The following is a 21253-nucleotide window of genomic DNA, read 5'->3' on the forward strand; positions in this document are numbered from 1 at the left end:
CTTTAGTACAGATAAGGAGAATTTGTTCTGGATAATAGGCGGGTTGGTAGCCGATTGGGATTATTCCTGAACATAGCAATATACAATGTTTAACACGATGGACTGGTGGGCTGTTAATTTTTGGTTGACCCAGACCCCTTCTAGTTCTGGCCATTAGTGCCATGTGCTACTGGCACACTCTTTGGGAATACATTTCCTGCCTTGACGCAATGACTCCATTATTATCAATGTTACCAATTGATGTTAATAGTTGCTTAACATCGTGTTTTCTATCCTTTTAATAGAGTATTAGATTTGTAGCCCAATGTCTTGAGCGTGGAGATCAGCGTTTGGAAGTGCACCCTGTCTTTCACAGAAGCCGAATGAATGAGTTTGAAAAGGGGAGAGCAGACCCCTAGGAACACAAACTGCAAGGGTTGTGTTGCTGCCCTTTCGTTGGATTAACATAGACTAGACTTGTTTTCCAGTCGATTTGACTGCGTTTCAATTTCAGAAGGTCTGCGCTCGCGTACGGTTTATGCTCTTCATGGCAAGTTGAATGTTCTCGCTGTCGAAAGCCAAGTTTCAAGATTACCAAAGTCAACAATGTCTCTTGTATGTAAATGTTTAGTTGGCATGGGACTGCGTTGTGCGTGCACTCGTCCTTTGACTACAACGAGGCGCGGTGCTGGCCCTTTTGTTGCGGGTTTGCATACACGAGGCAGTTATTTGCTTTAGTAATCCTGGAAGTATCGCTTGCCAGACCACGAAGGGATTCTTTGTAACAATTAATTTACTAAAAATGGGGGCTTTGTTATAAGTTTAGAAAGGGCATCCTGACACCTGTTTCCACATGCAATGTAACCCCTTTCCCATGCTGTGTAAGGCCTGTGATCACTTGTCTGATGCCCCCCTGACTTAAAAAATTTAAGTTTGACTGGGATTGTTGAACATTTGTGCACATGGTTGGTGTCCTTACAAAGACTACTTGGGGTGGCCAGCCTTCACCCTGAATGCGTTGATGCTTGCCGAGCTCAGTTATTGAGCTATCTGACTGCGTGCTGTCGCTTCAGTTTATTTGACTTGTCGCTTCACCCAGACCAGTGACTGTGGGTTCCTGAATCCGCCCCAACTCCTTTCGCTAAAGATTCGTGATTGGCTTGACCCCACCACTTGGTCATCCATCTACATCCTGCCAAGCGTATCCCTGTGTTTTTTCTCCACCATGCCCCACTGTGACTGCACCAAAGGCTGTGTGTGCGCGTGCATCTCAGATCTACCCTACCTGTGTTTTTCTGCCGGCACACCCCCCCCCCATTTCCTCCAAAAACTAAGCAAGAGTATGCACGCCTACCACACCCCACGGTGCCTCTCAACCCCTCCAAATATTGCATGGATCTTACCTGATTGAGTGCATTCCTAATATATTCTATAGCATGAGGGTATTTCACTAACATGGTGTCCACATAACCCAACAATGGATGTGGTCTGTACTACACACCCCACCCTATTGTCTGTGGCCTTTAAAACGGAATCGAACTCCCCCCGCCCCCAACACCGATACCAGCCCAGACGTTCTGCAATCTTGTCTGCACCGTGGACCAATCAGCCTAATCTCTCTTCAATTTTACCCCACTTCCTCCTAACCTACAGTCTAGCTTTCATCTTCATCCAATTCCTAGAAACTCCCCCTCCTTGGATATGACGCATATCCAACCTGTTGCCCAGAGTTGTTCTGAGATACTGAAGGAATCGTCCTTTGCCACCTGAAACAGAGTTTACTGTAGAAATAGATGAATTATTTTTCCTTTCTGTGCACATATCCAAGCCATCTTGTCCTGCATTCACACATTAGCTGCGGTTCTAGCTGTCGATAACACATCGCGCAGGACTCCTTTAATTATCTTGGTAAAGCCTGCTTACCATGGCTAGCACTAGTGCTCTCCAGCTTTGTTTCACCCCTGCACTGTTAGCACCACCATCTGTCCCCTGTCCACGAAAGATGTCACAGGCTACAGGGACTGAATCCAACCCCCATGCATTCTGTGTACACCGAAATGTATTTCCGCGTTAACTAGGAGCATTCCTTCGATCTGATCGTTGGAGGTGAACTCATTTTTTTTATTCGCATGGCCCCTTTTATTTTAGTTCCTTATGCTATTTTGTAAATGAATGTATTTAAAGTGTGCTTTTCAAACATGTGCGAAATTGTATATCCTCATAAAGGGGCCATTGATCCATTTGTTGCATTCACAATGGATTTCTCCATCCTGAAGCCTGCATGGAAATTTGTTGTTCAGTCATTTCATTGCCTCTAATCATTTAATGCAAGGAGCTGTTCTGAAGTTGAGGAACTGGATGCTACCAGTAAAAGGTGTACTAGAACTCTCATGTGTATTAAACAACCGTACTTGGCATAAGTCATGAACACCATCCTATCTATCCAGTCGTAATTCTTGTCTTTGCCAATGGTTCCTTGTTCTTGCATTCAGGGATCATCTTGGTCGCTATTAATCCGTATGACCAGCTGTCCATTTACGATGAAGACATCATCCATGCCTACAGCGGCCAGGACATGGGCGACATGGACCCCCACATTTTTGCAGTGGCCGAAGAGGCGTACAAGCAGTTGGCCAGGTAATTTTCAAGAAAACACATTTTTTCTCCATTTTCTTAAACCTGGTTTATTTGCAAACCCTTTTCCAATTTTCGAGTTTCTCTTCTATATTTTAATGAGTTGCAGCCTTTCTTACCTGGAGCGGTGTTTACCCTGTTAAATTACATTGGCCACCACCTTCTAGGCTGGCTTGTAGCATTCCCCCTCGTGACCTCTGACTCTACTCAGAATCCGCCCACTCTTGATGGCACGTCCTCCTTTTTGTCTAGTCCCCTGCCTGTTATCCACATCACAACTTTCTTGTTCTCTACATCGCTGCCTTCTTGTTCTCCACTGGTCCCTGCTGTAATCCACTTGACTTTTTACTCCTCTTTTCCTACGTCCTGGATACATTTTCTGTTTGCCTTCCTACCCCCCCCCCCCATACACTCACACTTTGGAACTCCTGCCTTCAAATTGACCAGTCTTCTTCTGCCCTTTAGATACAAGAAGAACCAGTCTTTGATAATCAGTGGAGAGTCTGGCGCTGGCAAGACCATGTCTGCTAAATATGCCATGAGGTACTTCGCCACTGTCGGAGGGTCTTCGGAGGATTCTAATGTGGAGGCGAAGGTGCTGGCGTCCAATCCCATCATGGAGGTACTGCGTGAGCGCCTTTAGTTTTCTATTATACGTATTCGGAAATGGTTCCACAGACCTGGCCCTTGAACTGAAAATGAAGATCCCTGAAAGTAATGTAGAAGTTTGCATAGGTTTCTTTGTCAATCCTTAAACCTGTTCCTGGATTGTGGAGTTTGGTTAGGATTGTATTGCTGGTTTTAAAAACTTAGATGCCTAACTGTGTCAACATTTAAAGGACTTTCACCACTCTACCGTCTCGCACTTCATTTTTCTAGACCTCATACAGAAACACTGACAAGTGAGATTAAACCCCCAAAACACTTTGAGGTGGCACCTGCTACTCCTCTCTCTGCAGCGCACCCTTCTCATATAGGTGCCTGCACCCTTCTAATATGATTCTTTGACTTCCTTATAGGAAACCTGCAATTTGCTCATTATGCCTCTCTCCCAAGGTTCTTCCTTTACCACGAGCCCTCCTCCGCCTCCCTCCCATGCTGACCCCATGCATCACATGCAGGCCAAGCGGGGATGGAAACGACATGGTTCGGCGCAGAGTATCAAAAGATGTGGGGACTGCACAAGGGCATGCCTGTGAAAGTCTTACAAATCAAAAGAAATCCAAATAAGATAAAAATGCCTTTTGTGTTCGGTAAGGGGAATGCACCCATTATGATGGACCCCTTTACCAGATGCTATAACTATCAACGACCAAAGAGGCTTTTGGGAGATGCTTGTTTATGGATGTAAAAACACACTTGTTTAAAAAACTGTGGATCACCCAGTAAAGTGGGATTCTACCCGCTGTCGACACCAGAGTGCTCGCCCGGTGCAGGAACCTGGGTGATGTGAGTGCGTAGTTTGCTGTGGACAGGACCTCCTCAGCCAATCCGAGTGACCTCAAATCTCAGAGAGGCTGTCTTGTGGGTGGTGCCTGGGGTGTGTCAGATACCTGGGAGAAACACTGTCTGCTTTGAGACGAGGACAAGCAGTAGCTGTAAGATAATAGATTGAAGTCATCCACATCTTTATTGTATACATTAGTTTAAATAATACATAAGATTCCAGTCTTAACCTTTTTCCTGCTGTAACATTTAAGTGGTGTTTTTACATTTCATAATATTCTCCATTACAAAAGAAAGTTTGAAGTATCCTGTTCCAGCTGGGTGAAAGAACACATAATTACCAAGTTTACTTGCCTACCAATAAAACTGGTATTTGTAATTAAAACTTCTAATTGTAGAGGAGTTTTACTTCAAGCCTAGTACTAATCTTCAAATCCATAGGGAAACCTGTACTTTCAAATTCTTCCCTTCTATTGGCTGGGAAAGTCTAAAACTTTGAACAACAGTGGCCCTGCCATTGATAAAAATGTAAAATCTTAATTCCAATAGCTCTGTCAATATAATACTCTTAATATAACTTTGTCGTTGGCTCGTGCACCCGTGTATGCCAAACTACTTTCTTTCAACAAAATGCTGTAAATTGTTTTAACTGCTGGCCAATATTACTGCAAGTAATATTACTCACTTTTTAGGAGGAATGTATACTCCATGGTTCATTCCCCATCTGCCTCTGGCAGTTAGCTGTGCCATGAGTGGTGAAAGAGCATTGAACATGTGAGCTCGGAGGTATATAGAGTGAGTGATCTGGGCTGGGAGGAACATTAAGTGACAGACAGACCTATGCAAGGAATATTGAGGGGGTGAATTGTGCAAGGTGATTGGACAAGGGCAGCCTTGAGAAGGGTGGTGGGAAGAGCTCCTTTGGGATTTTGAGGCCGGGGTCTTGATTTAATCTGTTTGCAAATCCTTTCTTAGTTTCCTTTCACTGTAAACACATTATCTGTGTTTACTTCACCACTGAGATTTGGTTGATCAGGTTTTACCTACTGGCAAATGCCTTTTGCTTTACTTGAAGCTTGGCAGTTCTAGTAAAGCGCACTGCGATCCCTGGAGCTGTTGTAGTGTAATGAGCAAAGCGAGCAGACCGGCATGGCCCCCTACACATGTGAGTAACAAATTGAAGTTTCACACCCATTGGTCCTTGTTAGACGAAGAAAGAAATGTGCAAATAATTCTGTGTCCCTGGATTAAATATGAAGGCGAGTTTGGGGATGTCTGGGTAGTATGGGGGGGGGGGGGGGCGGGGCATCATCTCCCTTATTTGTGCGAAGGGAGTGGGGGAAGGGCACTCATTTTTGGGGACCAAGACTTTTTTTGCCTTTGGTTTGCCCCAAAGCTAGGGAGAGACAGACACAAAAGGTTTATTTAACTTAGAAAAAAAAGAAAAAACGACTAGAACAATGGTGACAAAGGGATAAAACGGCAATGAAAAAGAGCCTGCAAGAGTGCGATGGACACAGTGTCAGGTGGTGGAAGAAAGAAGGATACGGTGGAAACAAGTGGAGGACGACTTGGTTGTCGGCAGTACTTGGCTCCAAAGAGAAACTTGGGTCTCCTACACTGATTATTTTATTTTTAATAATTTGGCGCATGTGCATCGTCTAGTCCAGGCTTCTCCAATGAGTAGCTTGTGGTAGGTCTCTACCTGCCTGTAAGAAGCTCTCCTATGTGCAGCTCGGCCTACTAAATTCGAAGATTTTGCTTGGAAAACAAAATGTATATTTGAGGCGAAAATGTATGTATTTTCAGCATTCATAAGCTGATATTTGGAGAAAAATTGCTAGATTTCCAAAATATATGTAAAGCTCATAACAAAGTGATTGTGTTTTTTTACTTTCTAAAGACTTTTTACAAATATTACCTTGGTGCATTGCAGCTATGGCTGTTAAGTATTAAGCATGTAGAGGCATTCCAGACTGACGAAGCCTTTTTGTCCTCTTTTTAATTTTTACATTACTGCTGGCGACCCAGCCTGATAACCGGAGGTGAACACTGGCAGTTATCTTACTTATGCTGCCAGTAATGTCCTCTTATCGGGTGTGGAAGGTATAACATCACAATGTTAGTAGCTCAATTGAGTTTCTTCGAACATAAGTAGCTCTTGTTACAGAAAGGGTTGGCGACCACATATCTAGGCTGGTCCTCAATGAGTTGGATTAGTGTCCTCTTAACAAGAGGAGGACGGTCAGATATGATGGGCCAGACCACGGAATAATGATGATTTAAGGCTCCACCAGAAGATACGTGATCTCCTATCCTATGTACAACAAGACTTTACAAACACTTGCAAATAAGTAAAGTTAAACCGAAGTTGATTTTAGCCTCTACTGATTTTTTTTCTATTTTTGCTATAGTTTACTTCTTTTGTAAAATGTTTTGAAAGATTGAAAGTTAAATGATACATTTCTGCTTTACTTTCAGGCCATTGGGAATGCAAAGACCACCAGAAATGACAACAGCAGCCGCTTCGGGAAGTACGTGGAGATCGGTTTCAGTGCCAGATACCACATCATTGGTGCCAACATGAAGACCTACCTGCTGGAGAAGTCGCGTGTCGCCTTCCAGGTTTGTTATTTGCTGCCTGTGAGGTTTCCATTGTGCAGTCGCCTCCTCTTGTCTCCTGCATCCGGCTGCCCAGGGTCCTTGTGTCAACACGTCTCCATACCTCATCATTGCTAGTCTTACCTTTAAGAGTGGTCTGTGCTGTTGTTGTCTCTTGCCATGCTGGCACACTTCGAATACCTCCTGAAGTCTTCTTACTTTTACGTTCCTCTTTTTATTCTTAAAAGCTGCCCAACTACCTCCGTTTCAGAAAACCACTTACAATCTGACTTTTTAGTTTTCTACCACTTAACTAGCTGGGCAGATTATGATGTCGGGTAGACCATTGCGCCAAGACGCCTACGGGCAATCACACACTTTATAAACCCCATCAATAACACTATCAATTTCTGCCAAAGGCTTACTCCCCTTACCGCTTCGTTTGAAAGACCTTTCTTCTGTCTATCTCTTATCCCTTGGGTTCCATCCCTACGTGCTGCTCCTTCGTTGTGCTCCCATTCTAGAATGCTTTCTATACCTTTTGTCTTCCATAATCTCTACATCTGTTTAGAGCCTTCTGCTTGGCTTCTTTGGTCTCTTTCTCTGTTACCTTCTCCTTTTGCACCACAATCTTATGAACTTTGAGCCGCTCAGAATCTCTTATATTAAACTTCTTTGTCTTTTACAATTTTACCAGTTGAAGGTCCTCTCTGGTAGTGCCTTCCTCATCCTGGGTCTGTCTTTGCCTCTGTCAGGGTCATCTTCATTGGTATCTTTATCTTGGAGTCTCTCTCTTTGCTTTAAATGAGTTGCAAATGGGTCTCGTTCTCCACTTTGACAGATCACAAAGAGCAGCTTTTTAAAGACTGAAATCGTGCTAGCTTAATCCTCAATTTTGGAGTTGATTTCTGACTTGTTACTTAAAAAGAACCACAGGAGTGCTTTAGTATTCCAAACTTGTGCACAATGTTCATCAAGTGGAAATTAACACTGACTTTTCTTATGCTGAAATGCGTTTTCGTGAGTGTATTCTACTGGTATTTAAATGGCGCTTTCCATACCCCTTGCGAGGTCTAAAGTGGCATCTCAAGAGTTGAGTAAGTGGCTACATGTACGCATTTTTTTTTAATAGTGCTAAGTGGCTTGAGCGATTAGTGCTTCTCAATTTTCCAGGTGCCCTTAAGGTGCATGGCTGAAAGTGAGTTGGTCATCCATATTTCGATGCAAGGGGATAGTTGGGTGATGCATGTGGGGCTGAAAGTGGATTAGAAGTGTTGCGTAGGGATTTAAATAGTGAAACAGCTCGCAAGTGTGGGGGCTTCAGAAAAATGCACAAACAAGAAAGCTATATATATATATTTAACGAAGAAGACCGCCTGGTCGAAACGCGTCGCCAATAAACGCATTTTCTTACCCGGACCCTGGAGTGCGAGTCTGTGTGGTTCCTGAGATTGTACTTGCTGTGGGGAGCCCTTTCGAACATCTATATCTGTCTGTCTGTCTGTCTGTCTGTCTGTCTGTCTGTCTGTCTGTCTGTCTGTCTGTCTGTCTTGGTTTCAAAGATACCCTGATGGTGCTTTAAAGAATCCCTGATGGCGTTTCACTGTCCAAGTTTCTGTATAACATTTTTCTTTGCTTTCTTTTTCCCCCACAGGCAGAATCTGAGAGAAATTACCATATTTTCTACCAGCTTTGTGCCTCTGCTCACTTGCCGGAGTTCCAGGGACTTGGCCTCAGTAAGTGCATAAAACTGAAGCTGGGGAGCTCTGAGGATTGTGTGAGTAGAGCAGGGACGAGGGAGCTCTTTGGATACAGCCACTGGGTTTGTGGCCTTCATGCGCAGCAGAGAAGGGTAGGCCGGACCATTCATACGATTTGGGCCGCAGCTTCTTTGGGAGTACAGGTGCTCGTAGTATTTACATGACTGCAAAAGGCCTGTTGGGTGCCTAGATCATTTAAGACTCATGCAAGCATGGTTGCTGAGTAGGTGGGGGGGGACTTATGCAAGCAGGAGGGCTATCTAAACTACAAAGATACATATCTGGGGGAGAGGTCCAGTGACCTGGGGGAGAATGCAACTATAGTTTGTGGGAGATTACATGTAGAGGGTCGTGGTTCCTTAAGGATCACACAGCAGCAGTCCAGGATAATTGGACAGTACATTGCCTCAATAATTCCGCTTAACATACCACTCCACGTAACATAATTCCACTCCACACAACACAATCCAACTCCAGATAATTGCAATCCATCCTGCAGAATTATACTCCACGTTGCATAATTTCAGTCCACATATATCCTTTCAGCTTCAAAACACATAATTACACTCCACAAAATTCAACTCCGTACCATGCCACATAATTCCACAGACCACACCACAAATCCCACACCGTTAAACACAATTACACTCCACATTATACCAGTACACTCCACTTAATTCAACTACACACAAGTACACTCCCCCTCACATACTTACACTGCAAATATATCCACATCACAGAGCAATACTCCACATAAATACACTCTACGCCATTGCACATGATTCCACGCCAAAGAAATCAACACCACACAATTCAACACCAAACAATTCCACTACACCACACATACATCCAGTCTACACCAGAGAATTCCACATTGTGCCACATATTTCAACACTGTGCCACATAACTCCACAACCCACAATCCCTCTTCACATTCCACTACACTAAATGTCACTCGGTTACTATCCACATAGTGTCACTGCACACCATGCCACGTACTCAACTCCACACATTTCCACTACAACTCACTTAAGGCCACTCCAGCCCAGCAATCTGCACCTGATAATTCATCATACCACAATTCCACTCCATGCCACTCCACACCACGCCACTCCATGTAAATCCACACTATGCAATCTAATTACACTCCACATAATTCCACTCTGCACAATGCCACATATTTACACTACACATTTCAAAACACAACCACATACATGCACTCCACTCCATAACACATGGCTAAAAGACATTGACAGCGCTTATAGCTCTCAGATTGCCGAGACCTATTGGCTTTGCCAACGCTTGTTAATTCTTGGCACATGATGGAACTGCGTGTGTGGCAGGCAAAAGCCAAATTAAAGCTTGGGTCGGTTTGGACTCAAGGGTCCAAGAGGAGCTTGAACCTTAAGTGGCTCGCCCACCGCTAGTTTATAGCGCTGGAGAGCTGACCTGCACACGCGCATGAGAGGGGAAGTGATTGTTGGTGGGGGGCAGGGGGTTATTGTATTGTTGAGGGAGGCGGAAGAGGGTGTAGTAGTGGAGCTCTCCCGATTACACGCCTCGTGTCATAGTGGCGCATCATTTGGAAATCCAGATGAGTGTAAAAATGGACATTAATGGCATTTGCAGCTGGGCAATTTAAGAGTGCATTATATTGCCCCCTACCCAGTAGTGGCTGCTTCAGCTTCCAGGGTATTCCAAAGTCTATGGTATGCACCAGTGGTGGCTGGTACAGAATGGGCGGGGTGATTCTTATTTTTTATAATAACCCCTCTGCACGGGTGCCGTGTATCTACTCCGTCGTCCCTCCTCTGCTTCGCTGCCTGACTCCCAGAAGCAGGAAGCACACAGTCCTCTAAGCCAATCACAACACAGCTGTCCCCAGCATGACAGCAGTGATTGGTCTGCGCCTGGTACGGCGCACAGACTGGGAGTTGGGACCCTGTGCATGTTCTTCACCCAGACTGTGCAATACACCCAGGCGGAGAACATGCTAACTGCGCATTAATGTTTGCCGGCCTAAGACCGCTGACGAAACAGTCATGCGCACTTAAGTGCACATATTTCCTCCTCCCCTGCTCTGAAAGCCCACCACACCCTAACCTAGGGTGACCAGAATTTTAAAGCCAAAAACCGGGACATTTCCTAAAAATAGGACTACAATTTTCCTTCACCCCAGTGCACAGAATAACAGTGTTCCTTAGCAGACAATTACTGAAGAGGCAGTAAGAACATCCTTAAAATGCATTTTTTAAAGCCAGTAGCATGCCTGTTAATCAAAGTGCTTTCTTATAACAGTTGCTAAATATCCCTGCTTTGCAAAACATTAAAAGATACCTCCCACCGTTTTCAGATGAACCTCTGTAAAAACCGGGACATGAGGTTAATTGCCTGAAATCTGCTGGGACCGCTGCCGAAAAACAGGGACGGTCCTGGTAAATCCGGGACGCCTGGTCACCCTAACCAGTCTCGCACTGAAAAATTAAATGAAAATAGCATTGTGTTATCATTTTATTTTTCCCTTTTTGCACTGCTGAAAAGCAGCGGGACGACGCTCCTCCTTCTCGGCAGAGGAGCCTCCCTTATGCACGTTGTATTTTTGGTAATGAATAGATGTATTTTACTGCTCCTTCTGTTAAGTGTGAAGACTGCTCTGGATTGCAGCCTCTTTCTTCGGTCTCACCGTTAACCAACTTTACACAGTAGATCAGCTGTCCTGTGCTGCCCTCTAGCGAGTAAACTGGAGAACACTCTGATCGTCCTTTATGGCCGGCTGCTCCGCCTGTGATATGCCTGTTTCGCCTTCTATAGTTGCTATTGTTGGGGAATGTTGTTTCGTTTCTAAGTGCTTACTTTTTTCATAATTTTTAACTCGATTGCTAATGTTTGTGTGAACACTACTGTCCCAGTACCCTGCCTATATGCTTAGAATGCATAGGTTAGGGGGTTCAAGATAGTTGTAAATCCGAAGTCTGGGAAGTGAAATAATTGTTCCGAAATTGAGAAGTGGGAAATGTATGCAGATCTCTAAGACCACCTTGGTCATATTAAGGGCGATTGAGCCCTACTCCTGAGTACGCCTGTCCTCACTGGGGAGTGGTGAAGAGAGGGTGGCCTGAAAGTGCTGTGTGAGAAAAATCTCACATGCTGCTGACGGTGGCACGCCGGGCCCTGGTTGCACGGACACGCCGGGCCCAGTGACATTGAGCGCATGGGACCCACGACTGGGCATACCCACATGTGTTCAAATGCAAAAAACATTCCGTCCATCATTTGTTTGCATAGCACACTTCACCCTAAATGGGATGGGTATGCCCAGACGTGGATCCCGTACTTCCCATGCCACTGGATTCAAGCTAGCCTGGCTGATGAGGAGTGAAACCCAGAAACCGGTCATAAGATGCTTCTTTCCAGTCCAGGGTGGACCTGGCTTGGCAGTTTGGGCCGGACTGTTCCCATGAGGAGCAGGGTCAAGATTGATTTGCATATGGCCGTGTCTGAACTGGGGTGGCGTGGTAAGCAAAAGAACAATGAACTTAACACGGCTCTCTTGACTGGGGGTGATTGTATGATTTATTCAGTCCATCACTTGTTTGCGTTGAATATTTTGGGCAGTGAGCGACTGTCTGCAACTGAGGGGGGGGGGGGGGGGGGGGAGGCGATGCTGCAAGGATGAACCCCTCTAGGCCAGACCTTTGACCAACACAACATTGGGCGTAAGGGCAATTAGGTGCACCTATGGAAGGGACCCTGCCCCTTTTCTCTTGTCTCTCTACAGGTGGGTCGGTTGCCTTCTAGCCCACGCCTTTAAAATGTGCCAGCTACCACACCTAGGGATTCTGCATTAATTTAAAATGAGTTGTGTTTCATGTACTATGTGGGAAACGAAGAAAAGGTTAGCAGGAGTCCAACTGAGCTGCCGTTCATGTGAGTGCACAGAGCAGTGTGTTGGAGGTCCACACCTCCTCTGCACTGAAACCCTTGTGTCTGACCCCGTTTGGGTAGTCTCTTCTCCGTTTACTGCTCTAACGCAGAGGGTCCATACACCACCTTGACCGGAACAAAAGGACAAAAGTCATAGAATTTTAGGTTCTAAACAGCTGGCGCCTTAAGGGGATTGTCGAGGGCAGACCCTACTACACTATAATACTGGCCCTCTAGGCAAAAAACGTTTATTTCCTTACATTTATTTGGCCTACACTTCAGAAGGAGATTCTTCAAAGGTGTGCTTTACCAGGGCCGAGGACCTGGCACTGCCTCTTCTTGCAGGCTGGTGACAAGCCGCCTTTTTTTTTGGAGAATCTTGAACTATGAACTGCTACGGGAGAGCAGTCCTTGAGGCCTTCATGGAGGTGGGCTTGGGGAGAGGGGGGAGGTTGGTGAGCTCCCAGGAACCACAACACTCTTCTGAACTCAAGGTGCGTAGAAGCAGGCTGACTCCCACAAGCTACAGGGACCGTGTCCACACCTCTGACTTTAGTGACCTGCCCTGCCCTGCCCAGCACAGAATACCACTCCCTGGCTGGCATCTGCCCCACCACCTCGCAGGGGCATCATGGGTTCCTCTCTTCGCCCAAGGTCTTGTTTCTGCCTCATTAACTGCCAAAGATCATCTCCGACTGCTTTCCTCATGTTATAACCTGCGCTTCTTGGATGAGGTGAACAGCTCCATAGACGTACATTTATTTATTTATAAAGTATTTTGCAGCGCGTACTTCATCCCGAAGGATATCGGAGCGCTTTACAATTGAGAGAATGAGGTAACATAACAATACGAGGGTCAAATAGGGAATATACCTAAGCAATACAATAGTTGTGCACATAAAAGAACCAAAATAGACCTTGGCTAGGAGTATAATCAGACCCTCCAGTTTATCGCGATTTCGCGATTCACGAAAAAATCGCGAAATCGGCAGATTACCGCGATGGCCGCGATAAAAACCATATTGGCCGCGATATTAACAAGTGAGACAGCAAAACAAAGAATGCCTGGCTGTGCGCGCCGCCCCCCCCCCCCCCCCCACTCGTGTGTGTCAGCAGCTTCCCGGGACACACACAGAGTCAGACTAAGCCTCATTAACAAGTGAAAGGTCTTTAAATGACCTGTGAAGTACTCGGGTGCGGCTGGCAGTTCAAAACTGCCAGCCGCACCCGAGTACTTCACAGGTCATTTAAAGACCTTTCACTTGTTAATGAGGCTTAGTTTTTCACGCCCCCGCCTGTTATCCTCGGCTCTGGCAGGTGTCAGGGGATTGCGGTGGTGCAAGCTTTCATCAGACAGTCTGCTTCCTGCACGGAGGATCACAGACCGGAGGGAGAGAGAAAGAGGGGTTGGAGGTACGTGTGAGGAGAAGAAAGGGGTGAAAGAAAGGAGGAGTGGCTGGGGGCACATGTGTGAGGAAAGGGGTGAAAACAAGGGAGAGTGGGGCGTTTAGAAGGGAAGGGGTAAAAGAAAATGGGAGGATAAAGGTGAAAGGTGGAGCGCAAAGGTAAAGAGGGGGGCAAGAATGAAAACTGAGGGTATGGGGCAGGTGAGACGAGAAAGAAGGGGTGAAAGAGAGGGGGAGTGAGTAAAAGAGGTCAGAGATGGAGAAAGAAGGAAAGGGTAGGGATGAGAGAAACTGGGAGGATGAAGGTGAAAGGTGGAGCGCAAAGGTAAAGAGGGGGGCAAGAATGAAAACTGAGGGTATGGGGCAGGTGAGACGAGAAAGAAGGGGTGAAAGAGAGGGGGAGTGAGTAAAAGAGGTCAGAGATGGAGAAAGAAGGAAAGGGTAGGGATGAGAGAAACTGGGAGGATGAAGGTGAAAGGTGGAGCGTAAAGGTAAAGAGGGGGGCAAGAATGAAAACTGAGGGTATGGGGCAGGTGAGAAGAGAAAGAAGGGGTCCAAGGGGGAGTGAGTAAAAGAGGTCACAGAGATGGAGAAAGAAGGAAAGGGTAGGGGTGAGAGAAACTGGGAGGATGAAGGTGAAAGGTGGAGCGCAAAGGTAAAGAGGGGGGCAAGAATGAAAACTGAGGGTATGGGGCAGGTGAGACGAGAAAGAAGGGGTGAAAGAGAGGGGGAGTGAGTAAAAGAGGTCAGAGAGATGGAGAAAGAAGGAAAGGGTAGGGATGAGAGAAACTGGGAGGATGAAGGTGAAAGGTGGAGCGCAAAGGTAAAGAGGGGGGCAAGAATGAAAACTGAGGGTATGGGGCAGGTGAGAAGAGAAAGAAGGGGTCCAAGGGGGAGTGAGTAAAAGAGGTCACAGAGATGGAGAAAGAAGGAAAGGGTAGGGGTGAGAGAAACTGGGAGGATGAAGGTGAAAGGTGGAGCGCAAAGGTAAAGAGGGGGGCAAGAATGAAAACTGAGGGTATGGGGCAGGTGAGACGAGAAAGAAGGGGTGAAAGAGAGGGGGGGTGAGCAAAGAAGTCATAGAGGTGGGAAAGAAGGAAAGGGTAGTATGGGGTGAGAGAAACTGGGCGAATGAAACTGAAAGGTGGAGAAAATTAGAGAGGAGTGAGCAGGAGAGAAAGAGGGAGGGTGAATGCGCGAGAAAGAGGGCGAGAGAGGAAGGGGAAGAAAGACAGTGTCTGGAAGAACGAAAGTATGAGAGTTAGAGAGAGAAGAGAGGGCGAGGAAGGGAGAGAGGGAGACAAGAGAACTAGAGAGGCAGGGTGCTAGAGAGATCCGAAGATGGAAAGAGAGAGGGACAGGGGATAAGAGACTGGGCTGATGAGAGAGATATCGATAAGGAGAGAAAGATGTGTGTGTGTGAGAGAGGATGAGTGAATGAGGCACAGAAAGGAAGGGGCATGAGAAACAGAAAGCTGAATGGGACAGTGGAAAGAGTGTAACAGGAAGGAAGATAGAGGAGCTAAAAGCGGCAAAACACAACTAAGAGAGGGAGAAATGGGAGGCAGAAAGAGTGTAAGGAAGGACGGGTGACAAATGGGGTCACTGGAGGCCGCTTTATCAAGGTCCAGGGGCAAATAAAATGCTGCAAAATTGCCGCTAAATTTCCATTTTTGTGCCGCTAAATTTGCTAATCCATGCCGCTATATCCTGGGGGGTCTGTATAATGCGTTAGGCATTGAAACATAACGACAAAGGGGAGCCAATACAATAGTAAAGTACCAGAATGACGTCCTTTCTTTTAGTGTGAACGATGCGCTAAGAGCTCACCATCGCTCCTCTTATGAAGGTAAAACTTGTTCATGAGTAATCTTTTTGCTTCCAATTTGAAAGCACCCTTGGAGGAGATTCTCCGGTGGCAGAGTTCCAAATTTTTGGAGCAGAGCCCGAGAAGGCTCGTTGACATGTTCTCTTTTGCTGAAGATCTGGTGTTTCAGGATGAAGGAGTTAGCACTCCTCGACAGTCTGCCCCCTCCAGATAGAATTAACTTTTGAGATTTTAGGACCGGGGGGGGATGTGGGCATTTCGCTTGGTGCCCGTAATCAGTCTGGCCGCAGCGTTCAATGATGCCTTTAGAGGAGCCAAAGTGTATTTGGGTAGGCCGCATAGTGTAGCACTGCCATAGTCAACCCTCGGTAGAATAAGCGCTTGGACCACCTGCTTCAAATCTGCTTGCGGTAAGAAAGGTTTGAGATTCCGGAGTCTTCTCAGGAGGTGGTTAGCTCCCTTGCTTACGTTGCTGATATGGATCTTCATATTCAGATGTTTGTCCAGTGTGATTCCTAGAGATTTAGCTGAGTCAATAATGTGGGGGGGAGCAGTTGAAGGCACATAAACATATGTTTAAATTGAATGGAGCGAAAGGAGTCTACCTGCACTTTTTACGGCATAGGTCCACTAAGGTGACCCGAAGAACCCCCTCGATGCTACAGAGGCCCCCCTCATACAATTCTGGTTCACATTTTTGTCATAAAAATGGATCCATTTGGTATCCTGTGTGTGAAACTCCTCTTTACTCTCCTGGGTGATTGGCTCCCTGGATTAGATGTAGGACCATCAGATGTCCCCTTCTCACTGTGCAGGAGGCTGACTCTGCCCCAGTCCTATCACTGCATCCGGGCTACCAATCTGTCTCCTGGCAGTTCTTAGATCGGGGGGTCTCCAGAGGTCAAACTGGGTAGAATCCAAGCCAGATGTTTAGAATCCTCTGAGTATTTATTAGTTCCAGTGAGTTTATTTGCGTGTGAATCTGTTTGCAGAAATTCTGATATTCTGGCATGGGTCGGGATAGGGCGACCACCTCCCTCCAGCTCATTACAGTCTCTTGTCCTGAACCTTTTACCTACAATCGTTGGTTTCCAGTTTGTTAGTTCCATTAGTTCAGTGGAAGTGAAACACAACTCCCCACCCAGAATGCATTGGGCTTCCCCACAAATCCAGGACTGGAACCATTTTCTTTCGTGACACGAATGGAAGGGGTCGCTCTAGATAACCTCTTAGACTTGTGTTGGGAACCCCTGCTCTAGACCATTGTTCTTCTAACCCAGTTCCCTGAAAGTTTGTGTGCGCTCTTCTGTCACACGCTCCTAATGTATTTCCCAAATACTGGGGAATGAGACGTCAACACATTATTATGGGTTTTTTAAGACTAATCGATGTCAGGAAGCTTGCAATTTGGGTCTACATTTTGGAATTCCTTATCGGAACCATGCTGGATTAAATTTGGCGCTAAGGAAATGATGATACTCGGTACTTAATTTGTAAAAATAAAATTTTTAAAAAGCCCAGGCTCTCGTCAGGGGGCCGCTGCAGTTGTAAGACGGTGCAACGCATGCTGAACCACACAATCTCAATCACAACCGCGTCTTTACCACGCATGCCTTTACTACTCAATTTTTTGGTAAAGACTTGTTTGGTAAAGGACGTGTGGTAAAGATGACACCCCTGCCCTAAGTCCTAAAAATTTACCCCACGCCCTAAAAACTTCCCAGGCCCCTGAGCCCTAAAACCTGAACCCTACCCCTGTGAACTACCCCAATGTAGCCCCCCATCCTGAGCCCTAAAACTGCCTCAACCCTGTAACTTATCCCTTCCCCCCCGCCCTGAGCCCTGAAAACTGACCCCACGTCCTAAAAACTACCCTGAATCCAGCCCCCTGCCCTACAAACAGCCTGCATCTCCCAAGCCCTAAAAAGTACCCCACCCAAAAATCTACCTCCCCAGCCGCACTTACCTGACCGCGTCCTCTCCCGATCTTTCCTCTTTCTGCCCACCCGTTCCAGCATCTAGACCACGCACTGCTAAGCGCGGTTCCGCTTGTGGGTAAACGGCACTCATGGCTCAGCCCGTGCTGTAAAGGCCATTTCCCGACCACTGCAGCTTGTACCACATATTGCCCCTGCCATGCTGCTAATGATAGCAGTAACAACTACTAACCATCACACTCCCAAAAGTGTGACAAGTCGGACTGTTCCAGGTCACCATAGCAATAAGAATGGCTTGGGTGGCAGGTAATAATCATTTTAAATTAATAATGGACTGTTGTGGTCCTCTCTAAATTAGCCACACAGCGCCACCCTGCAGCTCTCCTTCCGACCCATGCCTTCACCACATCTTCAACAAAGACAAAACCATCATCGTACCCCACCTATGGAACGTCATAAACAACTCCCTCGCGTCTGCCACCTTCCCAGAGAGCTGGAAGCACGCAGAGGTCAACGCCCTACTGAAGAAACCCACAGCGGACCCTAAAGACCTCAAGAACTTCCGCCCCAACTCTCTTCTTCCCTGCAAAAGTTATCGAGGATAGTCAATAAACAGCTGACCACATTCCTCAAGGCCAATGGCTCCCTCGACCCATCCCAGTCCGGATTTCAAGCCAACCACAGCACCAAGACCGCCCTCATCGCAGCCACCGACGACATCAGGGCCCTGCTTGACAACGGAGAAACAACCGCCCTCATCCTCCTAGACCTCTCAGCCGCCTGTGATAGTCTGCCATCGCACCCTAATAACCCGCCTCCACAAAACCGGGATCCAAGGTAAAGCCCTGGACTGGATCACCTCATTCCTCTCCGACAGAACCCAGAGAGTCCGCCTCCCTTCCTTCCGCTCCGCGGCCACCGAGATCATCTGCGGCGTACCCAAAGGCTTATTGCTCAGCCCAACCCTCTACAATATCTACATGAGCCCCCTCGCCGCCATCGTATGCAAACACAACCTCAACATCATCTCATATGCCGACGACACCCAGTTGATTCTCTCCCTCACCAAAGACCCGCCCACCATCAAACGCAACCTCCAGGAAGGAATAAAAAACGTTGCGGAATGGATGAAACTTAGCCGTCTGAAACTGAACTCCGACAAGACGGAGGTCCTCATCCTCGGACCATCCCCATCCGCCTGGGACGACTCCTGGTGGCCCACAGTACTGGGCACCGCACTGACAACCACGCATGCAACCTGGGATTCACCCTGGACTCCTCTCTCATGATGACCAAGCAAGTCAACGCTGTCTCATCCTCATGTTTCAACACCCTGCGCATGCTCCGTAAGATCTTCTGGTGGATCCCTCCCGGAACTAGAAAGACGGTCACCCAGGCCCTCGTCACCAGCCGACTAGACAACGGGAACGCCCTATACGTGGGAACCACAGTTAAACATCAGAAAAGACTCCAGCGCATAGAAAACACATCCGCACAACTCATCCTTGACATCCCTTGCCACAGCCACATATAAGCCCACCTGAGACCTGCACTGGCTCCCCGTCAGCAAAAGGATCACGTTCAGGCTCCTCACTCGCGCACACAAAGTGCTCCATGACATAGGCCCCGAATACCTCAACAACCGCCTCACGTTCCACACTCCAACCCGCAAACTTCGCTCCACCAGCCTCGCCACCGTCCCACAGATCCGCAGAACCACCACCGGATTAAGATCATTCTCCTACCTGGCGGCCAAGACGTGGAACTCCCTCCCCGCCCACCTACGACTAACCCAGGACCACCTCACCTTCAGGAAACACCTCAAGACCTGGCTCTTTGAGCAGTCGCAGCACCCCCCCCTCAGAGCCTTGAGACCCTTACGGGGGAGTAGCGTGCTCTATAACTGTATTGATTGATTGTCGCAAGGTCCGGTGTTGACATTTAAGTGCCAGTGCTGAGCACCGGAAACAACTGACTCAAATTGAGCACTGAAATATTTCAATAAAGATTTCGCTACGATTATCTGTTATTGGTACCATAAATATGAGACTAATTGAAGTCAATTTGGCTTTAAAAAGAGTCTGTTCCGCTCTGAATTCATGCGAAGGCATAGAAGAAATCATGAGATCTACTGGATAAGATCACTGTTCTAACAAATGTTGGCTGCACAAGAGGAGTTGAACGGCAGCTTGCACTTTGGAAAAAGCGACCAGAGCAAAACATGTCTGTTCTGGCATGCAAGAATTCATCAAGGAATATGTTGGAATGCGTATCTTCTGAAATAACCGGTCATGATCAAGATTGTAATTGAGTTTGTGAAAACCGTCTTACAAAGTATTCTAAAACCATACATTTTTAATTTTTCCATTTTAGATGTTTCATATTATGCATTAGATATAATTGTACTGTGAAAAAATAAATCTATGATGGTATAAAATAAACTGCATTTTGGAGTATAAAATTGTTGTGCCTCTTAAATTCTTTCGTAATATTTCGAGATACATGTGAAATTTGATGCAAGCATTGGTTTTAAAAATTATTTTCTATTAATAGGTCGAGCAGAGGACTTTCACTACACCAACCAGGGAAAGAATTTACGCATCAGTGGGGTGGATGAGGTGGCTGATCTGGAAAAGACTCGGAATGCCTTGTCTCTGCTAGGTATGTGCATCGTTCCACAAAAAAACAAAACGATAATATCTGAGGCCATTGGGTTTGGGGTGTGAGTCAAAGGGAGTGGGAGGGTGTTGCCTGACCTCCTGGTGTTAAATGTCCACTGCTGACTGTCCTCTGGTGTAAGAGTGAACGCTGACTATTTTCGTGAAGTGAGGTTATAACACTACTTGTTCTTAACCAATTATAGTAAATAGAACATGTAATTTAAGGGTTGGTTAGGGCCCTGCTAGAGATGATGAAGATGAGTGGGATTTATGAAGTGCACAGATGCTCCTAAGAGTGTCCTGGTGCTAGTTAGTAAGCAGTTTGGTTAAAACTGGTTAAAAAGCAACATTTGTTTTGGGACCTTTTGAAGTTTGCTCTGAGCTTTCCTGCCGAAGAGTCAGGGGGAGTTCATTCCACTCAGAGTAAAGAAAAAGACCACCAACCCCAGCCCTAACCCTAGAGGATCCGGGGACCATTGCCAAGGCCCTGTTTGAGGACCAAAGGCTCCTACCCATGTAGTAGTAGAACTGGATTCTGCTAGACAATTAACTTTGGCCAATCTGATGTAGAGCACGAAGCCCTGGGGTCTAGAGAAGGATTAGTTTCCTGACTGGCAGCCAGTACGAAGTGTGAAGATGCTTCGTAACCCTGCTACTCAGAGGAAGATTAAATCAGTTGCGGAGCAGCATCCTTGACTGCCTTAAGTCTGTGGATGACCTAATCCATCAATCCTAAATAAAGGGCATTGGTGTGGTCCAAACGAGAGAGAATGCAGCCCTGTATAACATTTTTCCTGGATGAAATGGACAGAAAGAACAGGAACTTTCTCAGTGCTCCGAGGACCCCGAAACACTTTACAACCAAAGATCTAATCTGCGGCTGGAAGGATGACCAATTATCAAACATACCTCCTAGGTTCTTAACAATATCTGAATGAGACCAGAAAGGGGGCTCCTTCCGGCCAGCATGCCGGCCAATTAATAGGAGTCCGAGGCAAAGAGAAATATTTCAGTGATTTGCCGCATTACACATCAGCTGTTTCTGATGCATCCAGGTCTTGTTCTGAGGATGCTGTTT

At 46.5% G+C, this 21253-nt stretch overlaps 1 protein-coding gene across 1 annotated transcript in view; it reads left to right on the top strand.

Annotated features, from left to right (window-relative positions):
• The window catches only part of LOC144799704 (unconventional myosin-Vb-like), a 186949-nt gene that overhangs the window by 66422 nt on the left and 99274 nt on the right, over window positions 1-21253 (top strand). Inside the window, exons 4-8 of the mRNA XM_078671204.1 lie at window positions 2472-2616; window positions 3079-3235; window positions 6541-6684; window positions 8315-8396; window positions 20069-20176. Of these exons, the coding sequence (XP_078527330.1) occupies window positions 2472-2616; window positions 3079-3235; window positions 6541-6684; window positions 8315-8396; window positions 20069-20176 (636 nt within the window). The remainder of the gene's footprint in view (window positions 1-2471; window positions 2617-3078; window positions 3236-6540; window positions 6685-8314; window positions 8397-20068; window positions 20177-21253) is intronic.

The sequence above is a fragment of the Lissotriton helveticus genome, chromosome 12 (genome assembly GCF_964261635.1).
Source record: "Lissotriton helveticus chromosome 12, aLisHel1.1, whole genome shotgun sequence".
NCBI lineage: Eukaryota > Metazoa > Chordata > Amphibia > Caudata > Salamandridae > Lissotriton > Lissotriton helveticus.